This window comes from Trichechus manatus, unplaced genomic scaffold (assembly GCF_000243295.1).
Source record: "Trichechus manatus latirostris isolate Lorelei unplaced genomic scaffold, TriManLat1.0 scaffold00007, whole genome shotgun sequence".
In the NCBI taxonomy this organism is placed as follows: Eukaryota; Metazoa; Chordata; class Mammalia; order Sirenia; family Trichechidae; genus Trichechus; species Trichechus manatus.
In genome coordinates this window covers 30,707,462-30,730,725 of record NW_004443943.1, presented here as the reverse complement: position 1 = coordinate 30,730,725, position 23,264 = coordinate 30,707,462, and the positions used below count along the sequence as shown (strand labels likewise).

At 38.8% G+C, this 23,264-nt stretch overlaps 1 protein-coding gene across 1 annotated transcript in view; it reads left to right on the top strand.

The window, feature by feature from the left end:
- The window catches only part of CFAP43 (cilia and flagella associated protein 43), a 123,181-nt gene that overhangs the window by 25,809 nt on the left and 74,108 nt on the right, over positions 1 to 23,264 (top strand). The window contains exons 6-9 of the mRNA XM_004370115.2: positions 1,077 to 1,236; positions 13,602 to 13,669; positions 15,492 to 15,623; positions 20,344 to 20,460. Of these exons, the coding sequence (XP_004370172.1) occupies positions 1,077 to 1,236; positions 13,602 to 13,669; positions 15,492 to 15,623; positions 20,344 to 20,460 (477 nt within the window). The remainder of the gene's footprint in view (positions 1 to 1,076; positions 1,237 to 13,601; positions 13,670 to 15,491; positions 15,624 to 20,343; positions 20,461 to 23,264) is intronic.

Sequence of the window (23,264 nt, the reverse complement as noted above, 5' to 3'; positions counted from 1 at the left end):
TCCTCAGAGGACAATTTATGGCAATAGATGCACATATCAAAAAAGAAGAAAGGGACAAAATCAAAACATTAACTACAGAACTCAAACAAATAGAAGTATCTGTAACTGTGCGCTCTACATGCTTTATTACATTTATTAATATATTTGCATACAGTCACATAGATGCATATGCATACACCTATATATACACATATAGAGTCCTTATGAGTTGGAATCAACTCAACGGCAGCAGGTTTCTACACATGTATGCTTGCATACATATATATATACCTGCACATTTTTTTTTATATTGTTTCAAAATTATATGTGCCATATAATGGCCTATTTTTATATGGCCCCAAGCTAAGAATGGTTTTTACATTTTAAAAGAATTGTTAGAAAAAGACCTAAGTGACCCATAAATCCTAAAATACTTTACTCTCTGGTCCTTTACAGAAAAAATTTGCCTTAGACCCTTGGCCCATATTTTCAGTCCCCAGGTTTTCTTCATAGATTTTATGCATTTCTGTTCAAGTTTTCCATGGAAGCAAAGTCATATTATAGGATGCTTCTTGAACTGAATTAGAGAGGCCACCAGAATCAGTTAAGGGGTGCTCTTCTCAGTCCCTGAAAAAGCTAACTAAACAGAGTATCCAGGCTGACCTCTCCCTAGCAGCTCAAGGAAATCACATTCCAGCCTCCTGCAGAGCTGAGGGTGGGTGAGGAGAAGATTGGTAAAAGTGCTCCTCAGAAAGGGTGATTTTAGCTAGACAATAACTTGTTTAGATTAAGGTACTGAAAAAGTCCACCAAGAAATAGTATGGAAATCATTACTCAATACTTGGATGAGAATCTGTGTCCGTAGAAGAACTCTGAATGTGCTGGCAAGAACACCTTATTTTTTCTTAATGAATTAAAATGGAGAAAAAGAAATGGAGTGAGGTAGTAGAAGTTCACTTAGCTCTTGGCAAATGGCAGGACCAATGAATTTATATATGTCCATTTATTTCTTTTTAAAAATTGTTTTGTTGGATATTTCTATTACTCTTAAGCCATGATCACTGTCTTAACACAAAGGTTTTAATCTTTTATTTAAGCCAAAAGATGATCTGTGTCCTTTGCTTCACCCAACTATGCATTGCTGGACTCCAACAAGTGACCTGTATGTTGGTTGTGAAGAGGGTCATCTTTTAATGATTAATGGAGATACTTTGAAGGTGACTGTGCTTAATAAGACAGAAGAACCACCACCTTTGGGTAAGAAACTGTTCTGCTTCATATTTCCAGAAGTGTAGCCATGCATGCTGTTTTGTATACATTTAAAGATGAAAGTTCTGGACCCCATTTTTCTCTGTGTCTAGTTAGTTACTAAGTCCTGTAGAATGCCTTATAGCTAGCTAATGTTTATTGAGTATTACTGAGTTTTAAGTGTTCTGCTGTCCCTTTATATGCATATTCTTGTAATCCTCAAAACAACATTATTAAGGAAATACTGTTTTTATTTCCATGATACATTTGAGAAAGTGGAGGCATTGAGAGGTTAGGAAACATGCCCAAATTCACATAACTAGTAAACAGTGGAGTTGGTGTACCTGAATCCAGGCAATACAACTTCCAAGGAATCCAAGTTCTTAGCTATTATGCTATATCCTTTCCTTTCCCCCAGTTACCAGCTCAAATGCCACCTCCTGCAGAAAGTTTTCCCCATCTGCCATGTCCCTCATCTACCCCTTCTCTCATTACCTGACTCATACTTCACTGACGAAACTGAGCTAATTATACCCTTTCCAGCCCCTAAACCCACTTAACCTTTCTCCATGATGACCTTCTTATTTTAAATCCAGCTGCCATCTTGAAAACCACCCTTGTGTTTCTTGGTTGAAATTTCAAAGATAATCTGGTCTGTTTTCCTTAGGTCTGGTGTCTATTCCTATCCAATCATACATGGCCAGGGCTGAGCCTGGGTCAAAGGAGCCAATGTCCACGTAGTAGAGGCAAGGTGTAGACCCTTTGAGAAGGGAGCCCACCAAGGCAAGCTCCCCAAACTTGCCCAATGCGCTGTCCACCTCCACTCCAATTGCCCTTATTATACATCTTGATTTCTGTAGCAACATTAGACTGATTTCACTGACCCGACCTAATCTATATTTAATCCAAACCAGGCAGCTCATTACTGCCAAACTGCCCTTCTTGAAGACCATTTTCATACATGCAACTGAAGGACTGCTCTGCCTTGATTTCAATGCCCTCCATAATCTGATCCCATCCATGCCATTAATTATTTCCTACTACTTCCCATATGAGTTCTCTGATCTACCTAGTCATTTCTTCCCATCATTTCACACACATGCCTTCTAGATCATTCCCTTGTAACTTGACCTGTAGAAATTGCCCAGTTCCCTGCTCAAATGCCAGCTCCTCCAGAAAGTTTCCCCCAACTACCATGTCCTTCATCTATCTCTTCTCTCATTCCCTGACTCATACTTCACTGATGAAACTGAGGCCATCAGGTTTGAATTTTCTTACCCAGCCCCTCCCTCCCTCTTCCCTTTATTCTTACCTGTATCCTTCAGACTTACTCCCCTCTCTAATCTTGCATCCACCATGCCATCTGGGTAGCACTCCAATATAAACCTCTCTTCTGAACTGCCTTTCCAGCTTTAGGTCCTCTAACTTGAGCCTTTTAAAATTTCTTATCATCCCTCTCTTCTCTCCAAATTCTGCCACCTGGCATTTATAGTTACCTTTATCTGGAATGCCCTTCTCTTCCTTGTCCAAACCAAACCAAATTCGTTGCTGTCAAGTCGATTCTGACTCATAGCAACCCTGTAGGACAAAGTAGAACTTCCCGCATAGGGTTTCCAAGGCCACATATCTTTACGAAAGTAAACTACCACATCTTTCTCCCGTGGAGCGGCTGGTGGATTTGAACTGCCAACCTTTCAATTATCAGCCGAGCGCTTAATCACTGTGCCACCAGGACCCCTCTTCCTTGTCCAGCTGGTGAAATTATCCTCCTTTATGGAGCCTTCCCTGTCCTCGCCCCAACCTTCAGGCAAAATTAGGTACCGCAGTCCGCAGTTCCATCGGGCTCACCCCTTTGTTAGAGCCGCATTCTGTACTATTACCATTGCCCATGCATGTGTCTGTCTTTCTCACTAGTCATCAGCTGTATCTTGCTCATCCTTTGGCTCCAAACTCTAATCCCATAGATTACAACAGAGTAAACTGACACCTATCTGTTTGCAAAATGAATTAATAAACTAATCTTTCTATTTTCCAAACTCCTCTCACACTTCTAATATGTTTTACACAATTTAGGACTTAATCATATGTAGTCCTAAGTAGTGAAATATTGTTTACTATTTCCTTTCTGCATACTTTTTCTTATGACTCTCATGGGGTATTATGAATGCCTTCAAATAAATATTTACTAAGCCTCTATAACGTGTAAGACACTATGCAAGGTACCTCAGAGTTTACACAGATGGCAAATACATAGTTTCAAAATCTCCACCCTCAAGGGGCTAATATCTTATTAAAGAGGATAAAAGAAGTAGACAAATAATTCAGCCATGTAAATTAAGATGATTTAATTAATAGAAAGCTTCACAAAGAAGTATGTGGATTCAGATAAGGTAAACCTTGAAGTTTCACAGGCAGAGATGTAGGTGGAAACTGTGATAGGTAGAGTTTTTGGCTATGACATTTGCATGAATAAGAAAATATAGGGAAGAGGTCCAGTTTGTCTGGAGCATCTAGCGTTATAAGGGAGTAACGGGGAATGAAGAGACATTCATACCATATCTGGCTTTGCGTATCAATTCAGCTGACAGTGGGCATACATCAAATACTTCTGAATGGGGATGTAGCCCAATTGGAATTGTGCTTGGCAGATTAACTTAGACACAGTTCTGGAAAGGAAGATCCTACAAGTGAGTGGCTATAAGCGAAAAGTACCTAAACCAGGCCAGGAGCCATAAGAACCTGGACTGTAGTAGCAGTCAGATCAGAAAAGAAGGGAATGCTGGGAGGTGAACAGTCTTTGAAGGAAAGGGCAATATCCTTTTAGCATCTAGTAAGATGCCCAGCACACAGTACAGGATAAACAATTTGATGGATGCTACCAGAGCCTTTTATTTTTTTATTTTTTCTCATACAAAAATTTATACATACATTGTTATGTGACTCTAATTGCTCTCCCCATACTGTGACAGCACACTCCCCCTTTCCACCCCTGATTCCCCATGTCCATTCAACCAGCTCCTAACCCCCTCTGCCTTCCCATCTCACCTCCAGACAGAAGCTGCCCGTTTAGTCTCTTGTATCTGCTTGAGCTAAGAGGCACACTCCTCACGAGTATCACTTTATGTCCCACAGTCCAGTCCAATCCCTGTCTGAAGAACTGGCCTCGGAAATTGTTTTAGTTCTGGGCTGATAGACAATCCAGGGCCACCAGAGCCTTTGATTTTGTAGTTCTCTTGGTTTGTCTAATAAAAAGGTAATATGCTTTGGTTTTTTTCCCCCAAGGACGATATTTTATTAATAACACATATTCTCATAGAACTTTTTATTTTCTTTTTAATTTGCAGTTTTTTATTTATTAAGCCATACTTTACATAACAACATATCATAAAATTCACAAATCTTAAGTATATAGCTCAATAATAATAGATTTTTTTTACCTTTTAAAATCTCTGACAATGCTTTCCTAAATAAAATAAAACATATTTGTTATATAATTCTAGAGTATTAGTTACATAGAACTGATGGTACAGAACTTAAAAACAACTCCTGTGATTTGTATCAGTAATCATTGCTAAGCAGCTTCTATATCCATCGTTTGAGAGACATCATAGCAATATTCTGATATCAAGTTGATTTTTGGGAAGAATGATTCCAAAGCAATGAATAATACTATGAGAACAAATGAAGAAGCCCTGGTAACGCGGTGGTTAAGAGCTACAGCTACTAACCAAAAGGCTGGCAGTTCGAATCCACCAGCTGCTCCTTGGAATCCCTATGGGGCAGTTCTACTCTATCATATAGGGTTGCTATGAGTTGGAATCGACTCAACGGCAACAAGCTTTTTTGTTTTTTATGAGAGCAAATGAGGAGCCCTGGTGGTACAATGGTTAAGTGCTCAGCTGCTAACTGAAAAGTTGCCAGTTCGAACCTACCCAGCAACTCCATGGGAGAAAGACCTAATGATCTGCTCCTGTAAAGATTACAGCCTGGGGGGAGGGAGTGGAGCCAATGGCAGACTAGTCAGTCGCACTAAGCCATTCCACTGCAACAAAGACCTGAAAAACCAAGTAAAATAGATACAGATGTCAGTCCTGGAACCCTGAACCTTAAATGAAGGGATAAAGTGTTAGATTGGAAGTCCCTGAGGAGAAGAAGAAACTGATAGAAAATAGGGAAGGAATAGAAACACGGAGTGGAGGTTCCTGGCCAAACAATATGACTTGGCTTGACCATCTTGGAATAAAGCCAACAAGTCCACACACGGAAAGGCATCTCCATAGAATTCCCAATAAGAGATAGAGGTATGGTGTGGACACATACAGGACTAAGTAAGACCATGTTTGCTGGCTGCAACTCAAGGAGAAGTCCAGACTCTCACCCAGTAACCACAAGAGCACACTGTGGTGAACTAATCTCCCCTCCTGTCTGGTGAACAGTGGCTATAACCACCCCATCCACTGCCAGGAAACACAGTACCAACTCATCCAATTGCCCTCCTCCATCTAGCCCCCTCTGCCCCTGCCTTCACCCCCACTTCTACTTCTCCCCTCTGCCCTGCCAGCTGCAGCTCCAAGGGGAACCAGCCTGGACCCTAGGCCCCTCCCTGCTGGCTCCAGACCCCTCACACCACCCGCCAAGGCCCTGAGGGCACCCAACCCAGGCCCCAGGCCCCTCCTCGCCAGCTCTGAACCCCTCCCACTACCCACCACAGGCCTCAGGGGACCCGGCGGGGACCTCAAGCCCCTCCCCACCAGCTCTGAACCCTTCCTGCTGCCCGCAGCTGCCCAGAGGGGACCCAGCCTGAACCCCAGGCCCTTCCCCGTTGGCTCAGGATCACCCCCATGCTGTCTGCCACGGTCTTCCTCCAGCTCCTGGCCTAGTTCACGCTGCAGACCAATGTCCACCCCTTTCCACTCTGTAGGACCTGTCCTGCTGTACCATAGCTGAGCGACTGGCTGCACACCCAGACAAAATGGTGAGAACCATTGTGCCCACAGAGGAGCAACAACAAAGCATGCCCGGCCCACCCAACCAGACATAACCAAACAAAACAAAAAAGCAGGATGAAACAAACAAACCTACAATCAATAAATAAAGAAAATAATACCTGAATGTCTTAGAGACAACAGACAATATCAAAACATACTTAAAAAACAGGACAAGATAGCTCCAGCACAAGAGAGAATGAAGAAAACAAGATACAAGGAAAAAATTAGTCCAAAGGACTAATGGACCACAACTACCACGGCCTCCACCAGACTGAGTCCAGTATGACTAGATGGTGCCCAGCTTCCACCACTGACTGATCTGACTGGGATCACAACAGAGGGTCCTGGACAGAGCTGGAGAAAAATGTAGACAAAATTCTAACTCACAAAAAAAGCCCAGACTTACTAGCCTGACAGAGACTGGAGAAACCCCGAGAGTATGGCCCCCGGACACCCTTTTAGCTCAGTAATGAAGTCACTCCTGAAGTTCACCATTCAGCCAAAGGTTAGACGTTCCCATAAAACAAAATGAGACTAATGGAGCACAACAGTCCAGGGACAAGGACTAGAAGGCAGGAGGGGACAGGAAGGCTGGTAATAGGGAACCAAGGTTGAGAAGGGACAGTGTTGACATGTCGTGGGGTTGTTAACCATTGTCATAAAATAATATGTGTACTGTTTAATGAGAAACTGTTCTGTAAATCTTCATCTAAAGTACAATTGAAAAAAAATTGCGCATGATCAGAGTTCCAGAACAGGGAAGAAAATGGAAGACACAGAGAGGATCATTGAAGATTTGCTGACAGAAAGCTTTCCTAACATCATGAAGGATGAAAAGCTGACCATCCAATAAGTTTAACAAACCCCATATAGGATAAACCCTAAAAAAAATTACCAAGACATATCATAATCACACTCACCAAAACCAGAGACAAAGAGAGAATCCTGAGAGCAGCTCGAGAAAAACAAAAAGTCACATACAAAGGGGAAACAATAAGACTAAGCTCTGATTACTTGGCAGAAACCATGCAGGCAAGAAGGCAATGGGATGATATATATAAAACCTTGAAAGAAAAAATTGCCAACTGAGAATAATGGAGAATTCTACCAAACATTCAGAGAAGAGCTTGCACCAGCACTACTCAAATTATTTCAGGACATAGAAGAGATGCTTCCAAATTCATTCTATGAAGCCTGCAAAACTCTCTCTCAAATAGGATGGCAAAATTAGGACATTTCCAGATAAACAGAAATTAAGGGAATTTGTAAAAACCAAACCAAACTTACAAAATTTATTAAAGGGAGTCCTTTAGTTAGAGAACCAACAACATGAGACAACAACCCGAATCTAGGAAACAGGTCAGTATCAGCAAAATACCGACCTAGGTAATGAACTCTCAAGGATAAAACAAAACTAAAAGATTCAAAACAGGGAACTAGAGACGTCAGTCTGTAAATGATGACAACATCAGAACAATAAAAGGGGGAATACATGGAGTAGGTGTAGAACTTTCAAATGGAGAGGAAGTCAAGGCAATATCAAGTAGTAAAAGACTAGTTCAAACTTAGGAAGATAAGGGTAAATTTCAAGGTAACCACAAGGAAAGTTAACAAACCTGCTCATCAAAATAAAGAAAAACACAAAGTCTCAGTAAACACAAGATCTACAATAATGAGAGAAATGAAAAGAAATTTCACAAACAGAAGGAACTCAGCACAGGAGAGTAAGAGGAACAAAGAAAATGTCAGCACCACAAAAAAGAAAAAGAAAAAAAAAAGCACTACAAAATGACAGCAATAAACTTACACCTTTCAATAATCACACTGAATGTAAATGCACCTGTAAACAGACAGAGAGTGACAGAATGGATTACAAAAAACAGCATCTGTCAATATGCTGTCTACAAGAGACACACCTTAGACACAAAGACACATATTATAAACCAAAGAATGGAAAAAAATAAATCATGTAAACAGCAACAAAAAAAAAAAAAAAAAGCAGGAGTGGCAATACCAATCTCAGATAAAATAGACTTTAAGGCAAAATCCATCATAAAAGACAAGGAAGGACATCGTATAATGATTAAAAGGACAATCCACCATGAGGCCATAACCATAATAAATATCTATGCACTAAACAACTGAGCTCCAAAATACATAAAACAAACTCTAAAGCATTGAAAAGAGAAATTGACAGTTCCACAATAATAGTAGGATACTTCAACACACCGCTCTCAGTAAAGGACAGAACATCTAGAAAGAAACTCAGCAAAGATACCAAAAAACCCGTTGCCGTTGAGTCGATTCCGACTCATAGCAACCCTATAGGACAGAGCAGAACTGCCCCATAGAGTTTCAAAAGAGCACCTGGTGGATTCGAACTGCTGACCTTTTGGTTAGCAGCTGTAGCAGTTAACCACTATGCCATCAGGGTTTCCCAGCAAAGATACAGACAATCTGAGGGCCACAATCAACCATCTTGACCTCATAGACATGTATTGAACACTCCACCCAACAGCAGCAAAATATACATTCTTTTCCCATGCACATTGAATATTCTTCACAAAGCAACCCTCAACAAAATCCAAAACATTGAGATAAATAGAAAGCATCTTCTCTGATCACAATGCCATAAAAGTAGAAATTAATAACAGGAAGAGCAAGGAAAAAAAATAAAATATACAGAAACTGAATAACACCTTGCTTAAAAACCACTGGGTAATAAAAGAAATCAAAGATAGAATAAAAAAATTCCTATAATCAAATGAGAATTTAAATGCATCATACAAAAATCTTTCGGACATAGCAAAGGCAGTGCTCAGAAGTCAGTTTATAGCAATAGGCACACACATCAAAAAAGAAGAAAGGGACAAAATCAAAACATTAGCCCTACAACTTGAAAAAATAGAAAGAGAACAGCAAAAGAAACCCACAGCCACCAGAACAAAGGAAATAATAAAGATCAGAGCAGAAATAAATGAAATAGAGAATAGAAAAAAATCAAGAAAACCAAAAGTTGGTTCTTTGAAAGGATCAACAAAATTGACAAACCATTGGCCAAACTGACAAAAGAAAAACAGGAGAGGAAGTAAATAACCCAAATAAGAAATTAAATGGGGTACATTACAACAGACCCAAAGGAATTAATAAAGTTTATAACAGAGTACTATGAAAAACTGCACTCCAACAAATTTGAAAACCTAGAGAAAATGGACCAATCTCTAGAAACACACTACCTACCTAAACAAATAGAAACTGAAGTGAAAATCTGAACAGACCCATAACAAGAGAAGAGATTGAAGAGGTAATTTTAAAAACTCCCAACAAAAAATGTCCTGGCCTGGATGTCTTCACTGGAGAATTCTACCAAACATTCAGAGAAGACCTTGCACCAGCACTACTCAAATTATTTCAGGACATAGAAGAGATACTTCCAAATTCATTCTATGAAGCCAGCATAACCCTGACACCAAAACCAGGCAAAGTCACCATAATAAAAGAAAATTACAGACTAATTTCTCTCATGAATATAGATCCAAAATTCTAGCCAATAGAATTCAGCATCATATCAAAAAACTAATACATCATGTCATGGTTTGAATTATGTCCCCCCAAAAATGTGTGTATCAGTTTTGCTGGGCCATGATTCCTGGTACTGTGTGATTTCCCTACGTGTTGTAAATCCTGCCTCTATGATGTTAGTGAGCGAGGATGGGTGGCAGTTGTGTTAGTAAGGCAAGACTGGATCTACAAGACTGGATTGCGTCTTGAGGCAATCTCTTGAGATATAAAAGACAGAAGTGAGCAGTGAGACAGGGGACCTCATACCATCAAGAAAGCAGTGCCAGGAGCAGAGTGTGTCCTTTGGACAGGGGTCCCTGCACCGAGAAGCTCCTAGTCTGGGGGAACACTGATGAGAAGGCGGACAGAGAGAGAAAGACTTCCCTTGGAGCTGACACCCTGAATTTGGACTTTTAGCCTACTTTGACTGTGAGGAAATAAAATTCTCTTTGTTAAAACTGTCCACTTGTGGTATTTCTTTTATGGCAGCACTAGATAACTAAGACATACCATGATCAAGTAGGATTCATACCAGGTATGCAAGAATGGTTCAAACATTAGAAAATCAATCAATGTAATCCACCACATAAATACAACAAAGAAAAGAAGCACGTGATCATCTCAATTGATGCAGAGAAGGCATTTGATAAAGTCCAACACCTATTCCAGATAAAAATTCTCAGTAAGATAGGAATAGAAAGGAAATTCCTCAACATAATAAAGGTCATCTATACAAAACCAACAGCCAACATCATTCTCAATGGAGAGAGGCTGAAAACATCCCCCCTGAGAAGAGAACAAGACAAAGATACCCTTTATCACCACTCTTATTTAACCTTGTGCTGGAAGTCCTAGCTAGAGCAATAATGCAAGAAAAAGAAATAAAGAGCATCTGAATTGGTAAGGAAGAAGTAAAACTATCCCTATTCGTGTATGATATGATACTATAGAGAACCCAAAAGACTCCACAAGAAAACTACTGGAACTAATGGAAAGATTCAGCAGAGTAGCAGGATACAAGATAAACATACAAAAATCAGCTGAATTCCTATACACCAGTAAAGGGTACTATGAAAAGGAAATCAAGAAAGCAATACCATTTATAATAGCCCCTAAAAAAATAAAATACTTAGGAATAAATCTAATCAGGGACGTAAAAGACTTATACAAAGAAAACTACAAAACACTACTGCAAGAAACCAAAAGAGACCTACATAAATGGAAAAACATATGATGCTCATGGATAGGTAGACTCAACATTGTGAAAATGTCAATTCTACCAAAAGCAATCTACAAATACAATGCAATCCAATCCAAATACCAACAGCATTCTTTAACGAGATGGAAAAACTAATCATTAACTTTATACAGAAAGGAAAGAGGCCCTGGATAAGTAAAGCATTATTGAAGAAGAAGAACAAAGTAGGAGACCTACCACTACCTGACCTTAGAACCTACTGTACAGCTACAGTAGTCAAAACAGCCTGGTACTGTTACAATGACAGACACATTGAGCAATGGAACAGAACTGAGAACCCAGGTGTAAATCTGTCTACCCACGGCCACCTGATCTTTGACAAAGACTCAAAATCCATTAAATGGAGAAAAGACAGCCTTTTTAACAAATGGTGCTGGCAAAACTAGATGTCCATCTGTAAAAAAATGAAACAGGGCCCATACCTCACACCATACACAAAAACTAATTCATAATGGATCAGAGACCTAAATATAAAACCCAAAACTATAAAAATCATGGAAGAAAAAATAGGGTCAACACTAGGGGCCCTAACGTATGGCATATACAGGATATAAACCATAGTTAACAATACACAAACACCAGAAGATAAGCTACATAAATGGGATCTTCTAAAAATTAAACACTTAGGGTCATCAAAAGACTTCACCAAAAGAGTAAAGGAGAACCTACAGATTGGGAATAAATTTTTCTCTATGACATATCCAACAAAGGTCTAGTCTCTAAAATCCATAGGAAATTCCAAAACCTCTACAATAAAAAGACAAATAATCAAATTAAAAAATGGGCGAAGGATACGAACAGACACTTCACCAAAGAAGACATTCAGGCGGCTAATAGACACATGAGGAAATGTTCATGATCACTAGCCATTGGAGAAATGCAAATCAAAACTACAATGAGTTACCATCTCACACTGACATTACTGGCACAAATCAAAAAAATAGAAAATAACAAATGTTGGAGAGGTTGTGGCGAGATTAGAACTCTTATGCACTGCTGGTGGGAATGCAAAATAGTATAACCATTTTGGAAAATGATATGGCGTTTCCTTAAAAAACTAGAAATAGAAATACCATATAATTCAGCAGTCCCACTCCTAGGAATGTATCCTAGAGAAATAAGAGCCGTCACACGAATAGACATATGCACACCCATGTTCATTGCAGCATTATTCACATTAGCAAAAAAGATGGAAACAACCTAAGTGCCCATCAACAGATGAATGGATAAACAAATTATGGTACATACACACAATGGAATAAACACATATACACAAAACGAACAATGATGAATCTGTGACACATCTTACAACATGGATGAATCTGGAGGGTATTAATGCTAAGTGAAATAAGTCAATCACAGCAGGGCAAATACAGTATGAGATCACTATTATAAAAAACACATGAAAATGTTTCCACACAGAAAAACAATCTTTGATGTTTACGAGAGAGGGGAGGGGTGGGGAAGGAAAAACACTAACTGTGGTAATAAGTGGTAACTTTGGTGAAGGGTAAGACAGTACACAATACTGAGGAAGTCAGCACAACTTGACCAGGGCAAAGTCATAGAAGCTTTGCAGACACATCCAAACGCCCTGAGGGACTGAGCTACTGGGCTGAGGGCTGGAGACCATGATCTCGGGGGACATCTAGCTCAATTGGCATAACATAGTCTATGAAGAAAATGTTCTACATTTTACTTTGGTGAGTAGTGCCTGGGGTATTAAAGCCTGCGAGCTGCCATCTAAAATATATCTACCAGTCCCAGGTCCCATCCTGGCTGGAGCAAACGAAAATGAAGAAAACCAAAGACCCAAGGGAAACATTAGTCCGAAGGACTAATGGAGCACAACTACCATAATCTCCACCAGACCGAGTTCAGGACAATTAGGTGGTGCCTGGTTGCTACCACTGACTGCTCTGGCAGGGTTCACAATAGAGGATCCTGGACAGAGCGGGAGAAAAATTAGAACAAAATCTAAAAAAAAAAAGACCAGCCTTGCTAGTCTGACAGAGACTGCAGAAACCCTGAGGGTATGGCCCCCGACATGCCTTAAGCTCAGTATAGAAGTCACTCCTGAGGTTCACCTTTCAGCCACAGATTAGACAGGTCTATAGGGCCAACAATAACACATGTGAGGAAAGTGCTTCGTAGTTCAATCATGTATGCAAGACTAATGGGCACACCAGCTCAAAAGCAAAGACGAGAAGGCAGGAGGGGACAGGAAAACCAGATGAATGGAAACAGGGAACCCAGAGTCGAGGAGGGGAGAGTATTGACACATCTCAGGGTTGGCAACCAATGTCACAAAACAATTTGAGTGTTAACTGCTTAATGAGAAACTAATTTGCTCTGTAAACTTTCATGTAAAGCACAATTTAAAAAAGAAAAGAAAAGATTACGGCCTAGAAAACCCTATGGGGCAGTTCTACTCTGTCATATGGGGTCGTTATGCGTCGAAATCTACTTGACAGCACACAATAGCAACATGAGAGCAAATGAGATTACTTCGTATTGCACTTTTAATTATATGTCACCTGCCTTACCTTGTTTTTCTCTTCTAAAAGGCAGAAGAAATATTATCAGTCCAATCACCTTGGCATATCAGAAAGAAGGTGTACTTGCTTCTGGAATAGTAATGTATTTTTTTTCTTCAAACTGAATTATTTTTAAGAAAATGTACAATTTCCTTTTGCTATTTATTTAGTATCATGAACTGTGTTTTTGGATGTCTGGTTCTGAAGAATATTACATAATGTTGTTTCTTTTTGGATGCTATTTAAAAAAACTCATTAATAAGAATTTAAAATATATCAAAAAGTAGAAAGAACAGTATAATGAACTACCATATACCTATCTTATTTCAAGTGAATAAAAATATAGTTTAAAAATCCACCCCCATTCAAACAGCTAATATCCGTTACCCAATTCCATGATCATTTGTTCCCTTAATGTATTAGGTTGTCAGACATGAATTTGGAACCTCTTTTCTAAGCTTGCATACCCATTTAGGTTATATCTATAATATTGTAATTGTTCATATTCAAATTAGTATTAATAGTCTCCATTTACTTGTGCTTGCTTTGTGCTAGGCACCAGGCTAAGTACTTTATTGTATTATCTTATTGGTTCTCAAAACAACCTTATTAAGTAGGAACTATTGATATCTCCCTTACGCAGATGAAGGAACTGAGTCTTACCAGCAAGTTAGTGGAAGAGCTGGGACTTGTGTCAAACTTAAAAGTCTATGTTCTCTCATTTATTACACTGCAGAACTTCAGAAAATATGAAAAGGAGTCAGACCATGGTTATTTTTCGAGCCTATTGTAAGTGTAGTTTGGAGCAGACAGACCTACACTAAAATCACATTTCCACTGGTGGCTATCCAAAATCCATTGTTAGCTTTGTCTGTTCCATTGCCACAGATCACATCTCCAGGACCCTGAGTGCAGTAAGCAAGGACTTCAGATGAGATATGTATCTCCACCAAGGAGAAGCATCCTGCAGCTCATATACCTACATTCAGTCCGTAATGGCCTCCCGATGCCTTGCAATGGACTTCCCCCTCTTCCCTCCTACAGTTAGTCTACATTTGTGGATTTTTGTGACACTTGTCCTCTTTAAAGCCACCCTTGATGATTCTTATAACCTAGTTTAAAGGAATTATTGAAGCATCTGCTTTTGTGAGGCATGAGGAGTGATGATGGGCTTGGTGAAAGCGCCTTGCATGTTTTTCCCCAGGTCCCAAGCATCTGAACCCCAACCACCTCACAAATGCCTACTCTTAGTCATTAGGAGGTCTGATCTAGAAACAATGGGTGAATTTGCTCAAATCCTCTTCACTACTGTGAAATTAACCCAAATTCTTCTAGAGTAGTTAATTTATCCTAAATATTTTATAACCAACCAATCAATAGACCTGTTTTATTGGATACCTGTCATGTTCCTAGCTTTGTATGTGAAGAACTGTAAAGGAGGATACAAATGAAATTATAGGCGTGCTCCCACCCCTTGGGTCATTAAGTGATACAAGAATTGTACAATGATCAAAGAGTGATATGTTAGGGCTAGCTGGTGTCCTTTGAAGTAAGGAGATTGCTATACATACTACTCAATAAACTGTCTTATTTGTTCCACCTCCTTGATAATGAGGAATGTGGCACAGAAGATAGATGCTAGAGAAGTTCAAAGAAAGAAGAAATTAATAACGTTTTAAGTAGTTGAAAAATGTACCATGAAAGAGATAAAATTGAAGCTTGACCAGAGAACATGATTAAAAGTTGTCTAAATAAAAGCAGAAGACAGGGCACTCTAGATAATGTAAACACAGAAGAGGATTTCAAATATAAACAGTGGGTGGTAGTCAGTAAGGCTTAACCTATCTAATGAGGAAGGTAGATACTATGCATTGACTGAGACTGATTTTCTACATTTATCTCATTGTTTTTGGTCTCTAGGATGGCTTCGTGTATTCTTTTCTTATTAAAGATTCAAGTTACAAAGTACAGGATTTTATCGAGGTAGAAGAGCCTGTGGAGCATCTTGTGTTTTCTCCCAATTACAGAATGTTGCTGATTCAAACAGAGAAGGTAAGCTTAGTGGTGATTTCTTGAGATGCAGTTTTCAGGTAAAATTATTATCATTGTTGCATGACATGAATGAAGGACACAATGTGCTGTATAATGATACTCTATTAGTCAGGACTCTTTAGGTTGCAAATGAAAAAAAAAAAGCCAATGTAAAAGGGACTTTTGTTTTTTGGTTGGTTGGTTTTTATGCATGTGACTGGAAGGGCAAAGAGTGGATCTGACCTCCCACAATGCCACTGGGCCTTGTTTTCCTTCCACCTCTTGCTTCTGTTTCCTCTCTGCTGGCTCTATTGCCAGGCAGACTTTCCCCTGTGATGCCAAGAGACTTCCTGCAGCTCCACCCTACCCTCTTGGTGACCTGATGGGAAGGTACCAACTGGAACAAATGTTTCGGAATGTAGACTCATTGGAGTGACTTGAGTCACCTGTCTATCCCAGGTCAATCACTATGGCCAGGAGGATTCTAAGCTCTGATTACCCAGGTCTGAGTCATATGCCCATCTTTCGGCCCAGGATAGAGTCAGCCCACCCAAACATAGAATGAGATTGGGGGCATGCATGGTTCTCTAAGGAAAATATGGAGTCTGTAAGAGAAGAAGGGGAGTGTCAGGCTGGGTTCTCTAGAGAAGCAAAACTAGTGAAGCATGTATATATATATATGTACATGTTTGTATATATGTATATACACATATATATGTATATATATATAAAGACAGGTATTTATCTCAAGGAAACCCTCACTTGGTTGTACAGGCTGGGAAGTCCCAAGTCTGTAGGTCAGGCATCAGGCTGGAGGCTTCTTCTGACTCACATAGCTGCAGGGGCTGACAAACCCAAGATTGGCAGGTCAGATGGCAGGCTGCTGGCTCACAGGCTGCAGAGGCCAATGAATCTCAAGATTGGTAGGCAAAATGGCAGGCTGCTGGCTCAAGTACCAAGAACTGGAGGTCAGATGATGAGAAGCCAGATGCAGAATCCAGAGCGAGCAAAAGCCAGTGAGCTTTGCCAGAACATCCATATATATTGGATGCAGGCCACAACCCCAAGGAAACTCTCCTTAGAACCGATTGGCTGATCACATCAGATCGCATCATGGAGGTGATTACATTATATCACAAAATGGTGGATAACTATACCATTACATACCTGCCGAATTATGTCATTACATAACTGCCAAACTATATCCTTGCATAACTGCCAAACCACTGAGAATCATGGCCAGCCAACTTGACACACAACCTTAACTATCACAAGAGGGAAATAAATGCAGAGTAAAAATAAATGTCCCGCGCAATGGGTGGGCTCCTAATTAATGGCATGAGCTTCAAAGATCAGAATTAGTTACAGTTTGTACTGTTAGGCAAAAATTTGGCATTGGGTTATAAACAAAGTTAAATGATTTCGTGCCTAAAAGAAACTTAAGTCTAAATATGGAAAAACTTCAGGTTCTGGTCATTTCCAGAATTTAAAACTGTGCTGTGTTTTAGTAAATAAATGACAAAATATCCATGGTGAATAGGAAGCTATAAAAGGTAACATAACCAAAGTGAAAAAAGAAAAGACCTAAATAGAACTTCTAAAAAAGGAAAATATGCTAACAAAATAAAAAAATTCAATGAACATGTATAACAACAAATTGAACACAGCCGAATAAATAATTAGTGAATTGGAAGATAGATCAGAATAAGTTATGCAGAATAGCCCAGAGAAGCAAAAGGGTAGGAAATGTAGATGGGAGGGTAGGAGACATAAGGATATAGTGAAAAGTTCTAACATGTTTGATTGAAGTTCCAAAGAGGAGAGAGAGTGGAAGAGAGACAATACTTAAAGAGATATTGTCTGAGAATGTTCCAGAAGTGATTAAAAACATGGATTTACAGATTCAAGAGGCCTAGTGAATTCTAAGCAAGATACATAAAAAGATATACACACTGAGATTTTCAACAAAGTAAAATTGTTGAAAACCAAAGACGAAGAGAATATTTTAAAAGCAGTCAGAAAGAAAAGACAAATTACTTCAAAGGAATTTTAATTAGACTAAGAGCTGTTTTCCCTGTGACAATAATATAAGTAAGAAATAGTGAAATAGTATGTTCCATCTGGTTCAGGGGTCAAGAAACTATGGATCCATGAACCAAAACCAGCCTGTTGCTTGTGCTTGATTTTATAAATAAAGGTTTTATTGGAACATAGACAGACACACTTATTCATTTATGTATTATCTATGACTGTTTTTGCACTACAAGTAATTGTTATCAGAGACCACATAGACTGCAACGCCTAACAAGTTTACTGTCTGACCCTTTATAGAAAAAGTTTGCTGACCGCCTGATATAATGAAAGAAAGTAACTACTATCTGAAATTCTATACCCAATAAAATATCTTTCAATTATGTGGTGAAAAAAGACATTTTCAGATACCTCAAAACTGAGAGTTTCTCAGCAGCAGACTCTCACTAAAGAAAATTCTAATGAATGTACTTTAGGCAGAAGGAAAATGATCCCAGGTGGCAGGTCTGTGATGCAAGAAGAATGAAGACCAGTACGGTGTGGAGAAATGTAAATGAACTCTAACTATATAAAACAGAAAAAGTAATGTTAAGTTGAGTTTCAAAATAACATTGAACTGAAATCCCAGACAATAGTAATGTAAGCTGGAGGAGGGAGGGAGAAAGGAGTAAATGGAATTAAAGTGTTCCCAGCTTTTGGTATTACCCAGGAGGAAAGTAAAGGTTGTAAGTAAGTTTTGACATTGTTAAATATGCAAGTTGTAACTTCTGAGGGAACCACTGAAAGAACAGAAGGAGTAGATGAAGTTTCCAAACTATAGAGGGGGAAAGTAAAAAGTAAAAAACAAAACAAAACAAAAACAAGGTAAAAGATAAAAAGAAACAGAAAACAAGTGAACAAAGGCTTAAATGTTAGATTTAAACTCAAATATATTGGTAATTACAATTAATATAAATAGAGTAAATGATATAGTTAAAAGACAAAGATTTCCATGCAAGTTTTTTTTTAAAAAAGCAAAACCCACCATGTGCTGTTTACAAGTGACACATCTGAAACATTAGGGTACAGTAAGATTGAAAGTGAAGAGATGGAAAAGACATATCTGAAAATATTAACCAAAATAAAGCCAGTGGAGATATATTAATATCAGGCTTAATAGATAAGAGAAACATCATTGTGAAAGATAAATGGGCTTATTTCAGAATAATAAAATATTCAAAATAATAATAAAATATTCACCAGGAAGTTATAAACATTTAAATTATATACATACACACACATACACACACACACACACACATATATATATATAACTAATAGCATAGCCTTAAAAGATACAAAGCCAAAGCCAAACATGACAGAATTACAAACAGAAAACGGCCATGATCTCAATGGGAGATTTTAATATACTTCTCTCAGTACTTGACAGATTAAACAATAAACAACGTATTCTCCACATAGCAGACAAAGTGAGCAGAGGATTTCACTCCACTACTCAGAGCCCTCTAGTGATTTCCCATATCATTCAGAGTAAAAGCCAAAATGTATAAGATATTTTACAAGGTCCTTCAAGATTTGGACTCCACTCCTCACCCCTGGTCTTATCTCTTAATGCTCTGCCTCTTGTTCACCCTGCTCCAACCACACTGGCTATCATTCTGTTTCTTTGAGCACACCAGCCACGCTCCTGCCTCAGAGTCTTCACACGGGCTGTTCCTTCTATCTGGAATGCTCTTCACCCCAAATCTACATGAATCACTTCCTTGTTTCCTTCCAGGCTTTATTTTTTCTTACCTTGTCACTAAAATCTTTCTTGGGTACCCTATTTAAAATTACATACTCTTACTTTGCCGTGTCGTATCTTGTTTTTCTTCTTACAGTTATCTCTATTCAACTTACAATATGTTCTAGTTCTATGTCTTATTTATTGTCTGAATCCTAGTAGAATGTAAGCTTTTATGACGACAGGGATTTCTTGTCTGTTTTGTGTCTGATGTAGCCCCGACATACAGAGCAGTGCCCCACACAGTGTATCCACTCAATATTTGTAGAAAGAGTGAGTGAAAGGTAAAATTAGTAGATATCTACCAAACTTTCAACTCTTCTTCACGTGTATAATTCAGTAACATTAGTTATGTTTATAATATTGTTCAACTCTTACCATTACAGGATAGTTTTGGGAGAGGTGAATTTGGGAGCTTAGACTGATAAACAAGCCGTAAAGAGACAGCTTTGGCCACACCTCCCCCTTTCTATAAAGGCTTATTTAAAAGTTTTAATTCATGCCTACCATGGTGTAGCTAGCATATGGCAGGATTTAATTAATCTTAACAACTTTTCTGGTTTTCCACATTTCCCAAATTTTCTATATGAATAGACATTATTTTTGAAATTAGGAAAAAGTGTTTTGTTATGTTTTATAGTTTAAAAAACAACTGTCTGGAATTGCAGAGAGAAGAAAGTCCTATTTGTTGATTATTCTGAATGATGAATAAATAAATTAATAAGTCAATTAGTAACCAAACTAATCAAGCATCTAGATTTTAAACTTCTCAAGGTCAGGGCCTTACTGAGTGGATCTCTGATTCCAATCTCCTATTCCCACACATGGCCTCATTCACAGTAGGCATTTAATAAATGTTTTTTGAACTGCACATGCAACAACTACACTGTGTTTCTTTTTTCTTCTTCTTTTTTGTATGTTTAACAGGGATCTACTTATATCTACACTTTTGGTGAGGAGCCAACCTTTGAAAAAGTCCTAGCTTCTTATGATGCGAATTTTCAGGCAATGGAATTTATCACACCTGGAAACAGTCACTTCATGGTAAGGAATTTTTTATTATTTCACAGTAGAATTTAAAGATGCAGTGTGTTCAGATTTCAGTCCGTATCCATATGTAATTGGGTAGCTTTGGAAGTCCTTGTGCAGAGGTAATGCAAATAGAGTGTGGCAGAGATGTGAAACACTTCCATCATTAAATCTGCTCCCCAGTTGGAATGACATCATCATATTATGTCTTCATAATATTAAGCCTTCTGAAAATGGTCAAAGCAATTGAGATCCTAGAAGCCATTCTGTTTTTTGTTTTTTAAATAATATTTTATGGCGTTTTAGGTGAGAGTTTACACAGCAAATTAGGTTCCCATTTAACAATGTCTACACAAATTGTTCAGTGACATTGGTTACTTTTTTTTTTTACAATGTATCAACATTCTCATTACTTCCATTTAGGCTGTTTTGTTTCCAGTAATCAGTTTCCCTGCCCCATTACCTTCTCATCTTTGCTTTAGAGTAACTGTTGGCCGTTTGGTCTTATATAGATGACTTTCTAAAGGAGCACAGTGCTCATAGGTGATATTCTTTATTTTATGAGACAATCCATTATTTAGCTAAAATGTTACCTCAGGGGATAGTTTTGGTTCAAGGTTTAAAGGATATCTCAGGGCAATAGTCTTGGGGAGTTCTGTAGTCTCAACTAGTCCATTAAGTCTGGACTTAAGAATCTGGGTTCTGTTCCACATTTTTCTCCCATCGTATAAGGATTCATCTGTTGTGGCTCTGATCAGAACTTGTCAGTAGTGGTAGGTGGGAGCCATGTAGTTCTTCTGGTCTCAGGGTAGATGAGACCATGGTTTGTGTAGACTATTAGTCCTGTGATCTTTTGCTGAAGATCATTTGAAAGAGTTGCAGCAGTATATTGACAGGGAACTGCCAGAAATTCAAGCTGGTTTCAGAAGAGGACGTGGAACCAGGGATATCATTGCAGATTTCAGATGGGTCATGGCTGAAAGCAGAGAATACCAGAAAGATGTTTACCTGTGTTTTATTGACTATGCAAAGACATTCGACTGTGTGGCTTGTAACAAATTATGGATAACATTGCAAAGAATGGGAATCCCAGAACACTTAATTGTGCTCACGAGGAACCTGTACATAGACCAAGACGCAGTTCGAACAGAACAGGGGAGTACTGCGTGGTTTAAAGTCAAGAAGGGTGTGCGTCATGGTTGTATCCTTTCACCATACTTATTCATTCTGTATGCTGAGCAAATAATCCAAGAAGCTGGACAATATGAAGAAGAATGCAGCATCAGGATCAGAGGAAGACTCATTAACAACCTACAATACGCAGATGATACAACCTTGCTTGCTGAAAGTGAAGAGGACTTGAAGCACTTACTACAGCCTTCAGTATGGATTCCACCTCAACATAAAGAAAACAAAAATCCTCAAACTGGACCAATAAGCAACATGATAAATGTAGAAAAGATTGAAGTTGTCAAGGATTTCATTTTACTTGGCTCTACAATCAACAGATCCACAATTAACACCCATGGAAGCAGCAGTCAAGAAATCAAACGACCAATTGCATTGGGCAAATCTGCTGCAAAAGACATCTTTAAAGTGTTAAAAAGCAAAGATGTCACTTTAAAGACTAAGGTGTATGTGACCCAAGCCATGGTGTTTTCAGTTGCCTCATATGCATATAAAAACTAGACAGTGAATAAGGAAGACTGAAGAACTGATGCCTTTGAATTATGGTGTTGGTGAAGAATACTGAATATACCATAGACTGCCAGAAGAATGAACAAATCTGTCTTGGAAGAAGTACAACCAGAATGCTCATTAGAAGCAAGGATGGTGAGACTTCATGTCACATACTTTGGACATGTTATCAGAAGGGACCAGTCCCTGGAGAAGGACATCATGGTTGGTAAAGTAGAGGGTCAGCGAAAAAGAGGAAGACCCTCAACGAGATGGATTGATGGATTGACAAGTGGCTGCCATGATGGGCTCAAGCATAGCAACAATTGTTAGGATGGCGCCGGACCGGGCAATGTTTCTTTCTGTTGTACATGGGGTTGCTATGAATCAGAACCGACTCGATGGCACCTAACGACAACAACAATTTGTCCCGTAGACTACTTTCCTCTCTGAGGCTTCGGTTTCCTTCTTTCTCTTTTACTCCTGACGAGTTGAGACCAATAATTGGATCTTAGTTGAACGGTTGCAAGCTTTTAAGACTCCAGACTACTCATCAAATTAGGATGTAGAACATAAACTTTATGAGCTATATTATGCCAACTGACTGCATTGTACCACGAGACTATGATCCTAAGCCTTCAAACCCAGAAAACCTATCTCTCGAGGTGTTTGTCTATGTCTAAGAAGTATCTAACTGTGCTCCCTATATGCTTTATTGTGTGTGTGTCTATATATATATATACACACACATACATATAGATACATCTGTATACGCATACATATATACACACATAGATGTACACATACACATGCATGTATGTGTACAGGTACATACACATATATATATAGACACATACATACATACACATAGGTACATACACATACATGTGTAACCACACATATATTTTTTGGTTGTTGTTGCAACATTATATATGTCATAGCATTTACCAAAAGCGTCCTTTTTTCTTGTATACTTTTTAATGACATCATTTACCTTGGTCAGGCTGTGCACACTTCACCCACGTTTGATGGTACCTTTCCCATCACTGAAAATAACAAGTGTCTACTATCTAGAGGGAAACCCTGGTGGTGTAGCGGTTAAGAGCTATGGCTGCTAATCAAAAGGTCAGCAGTTTGAATCC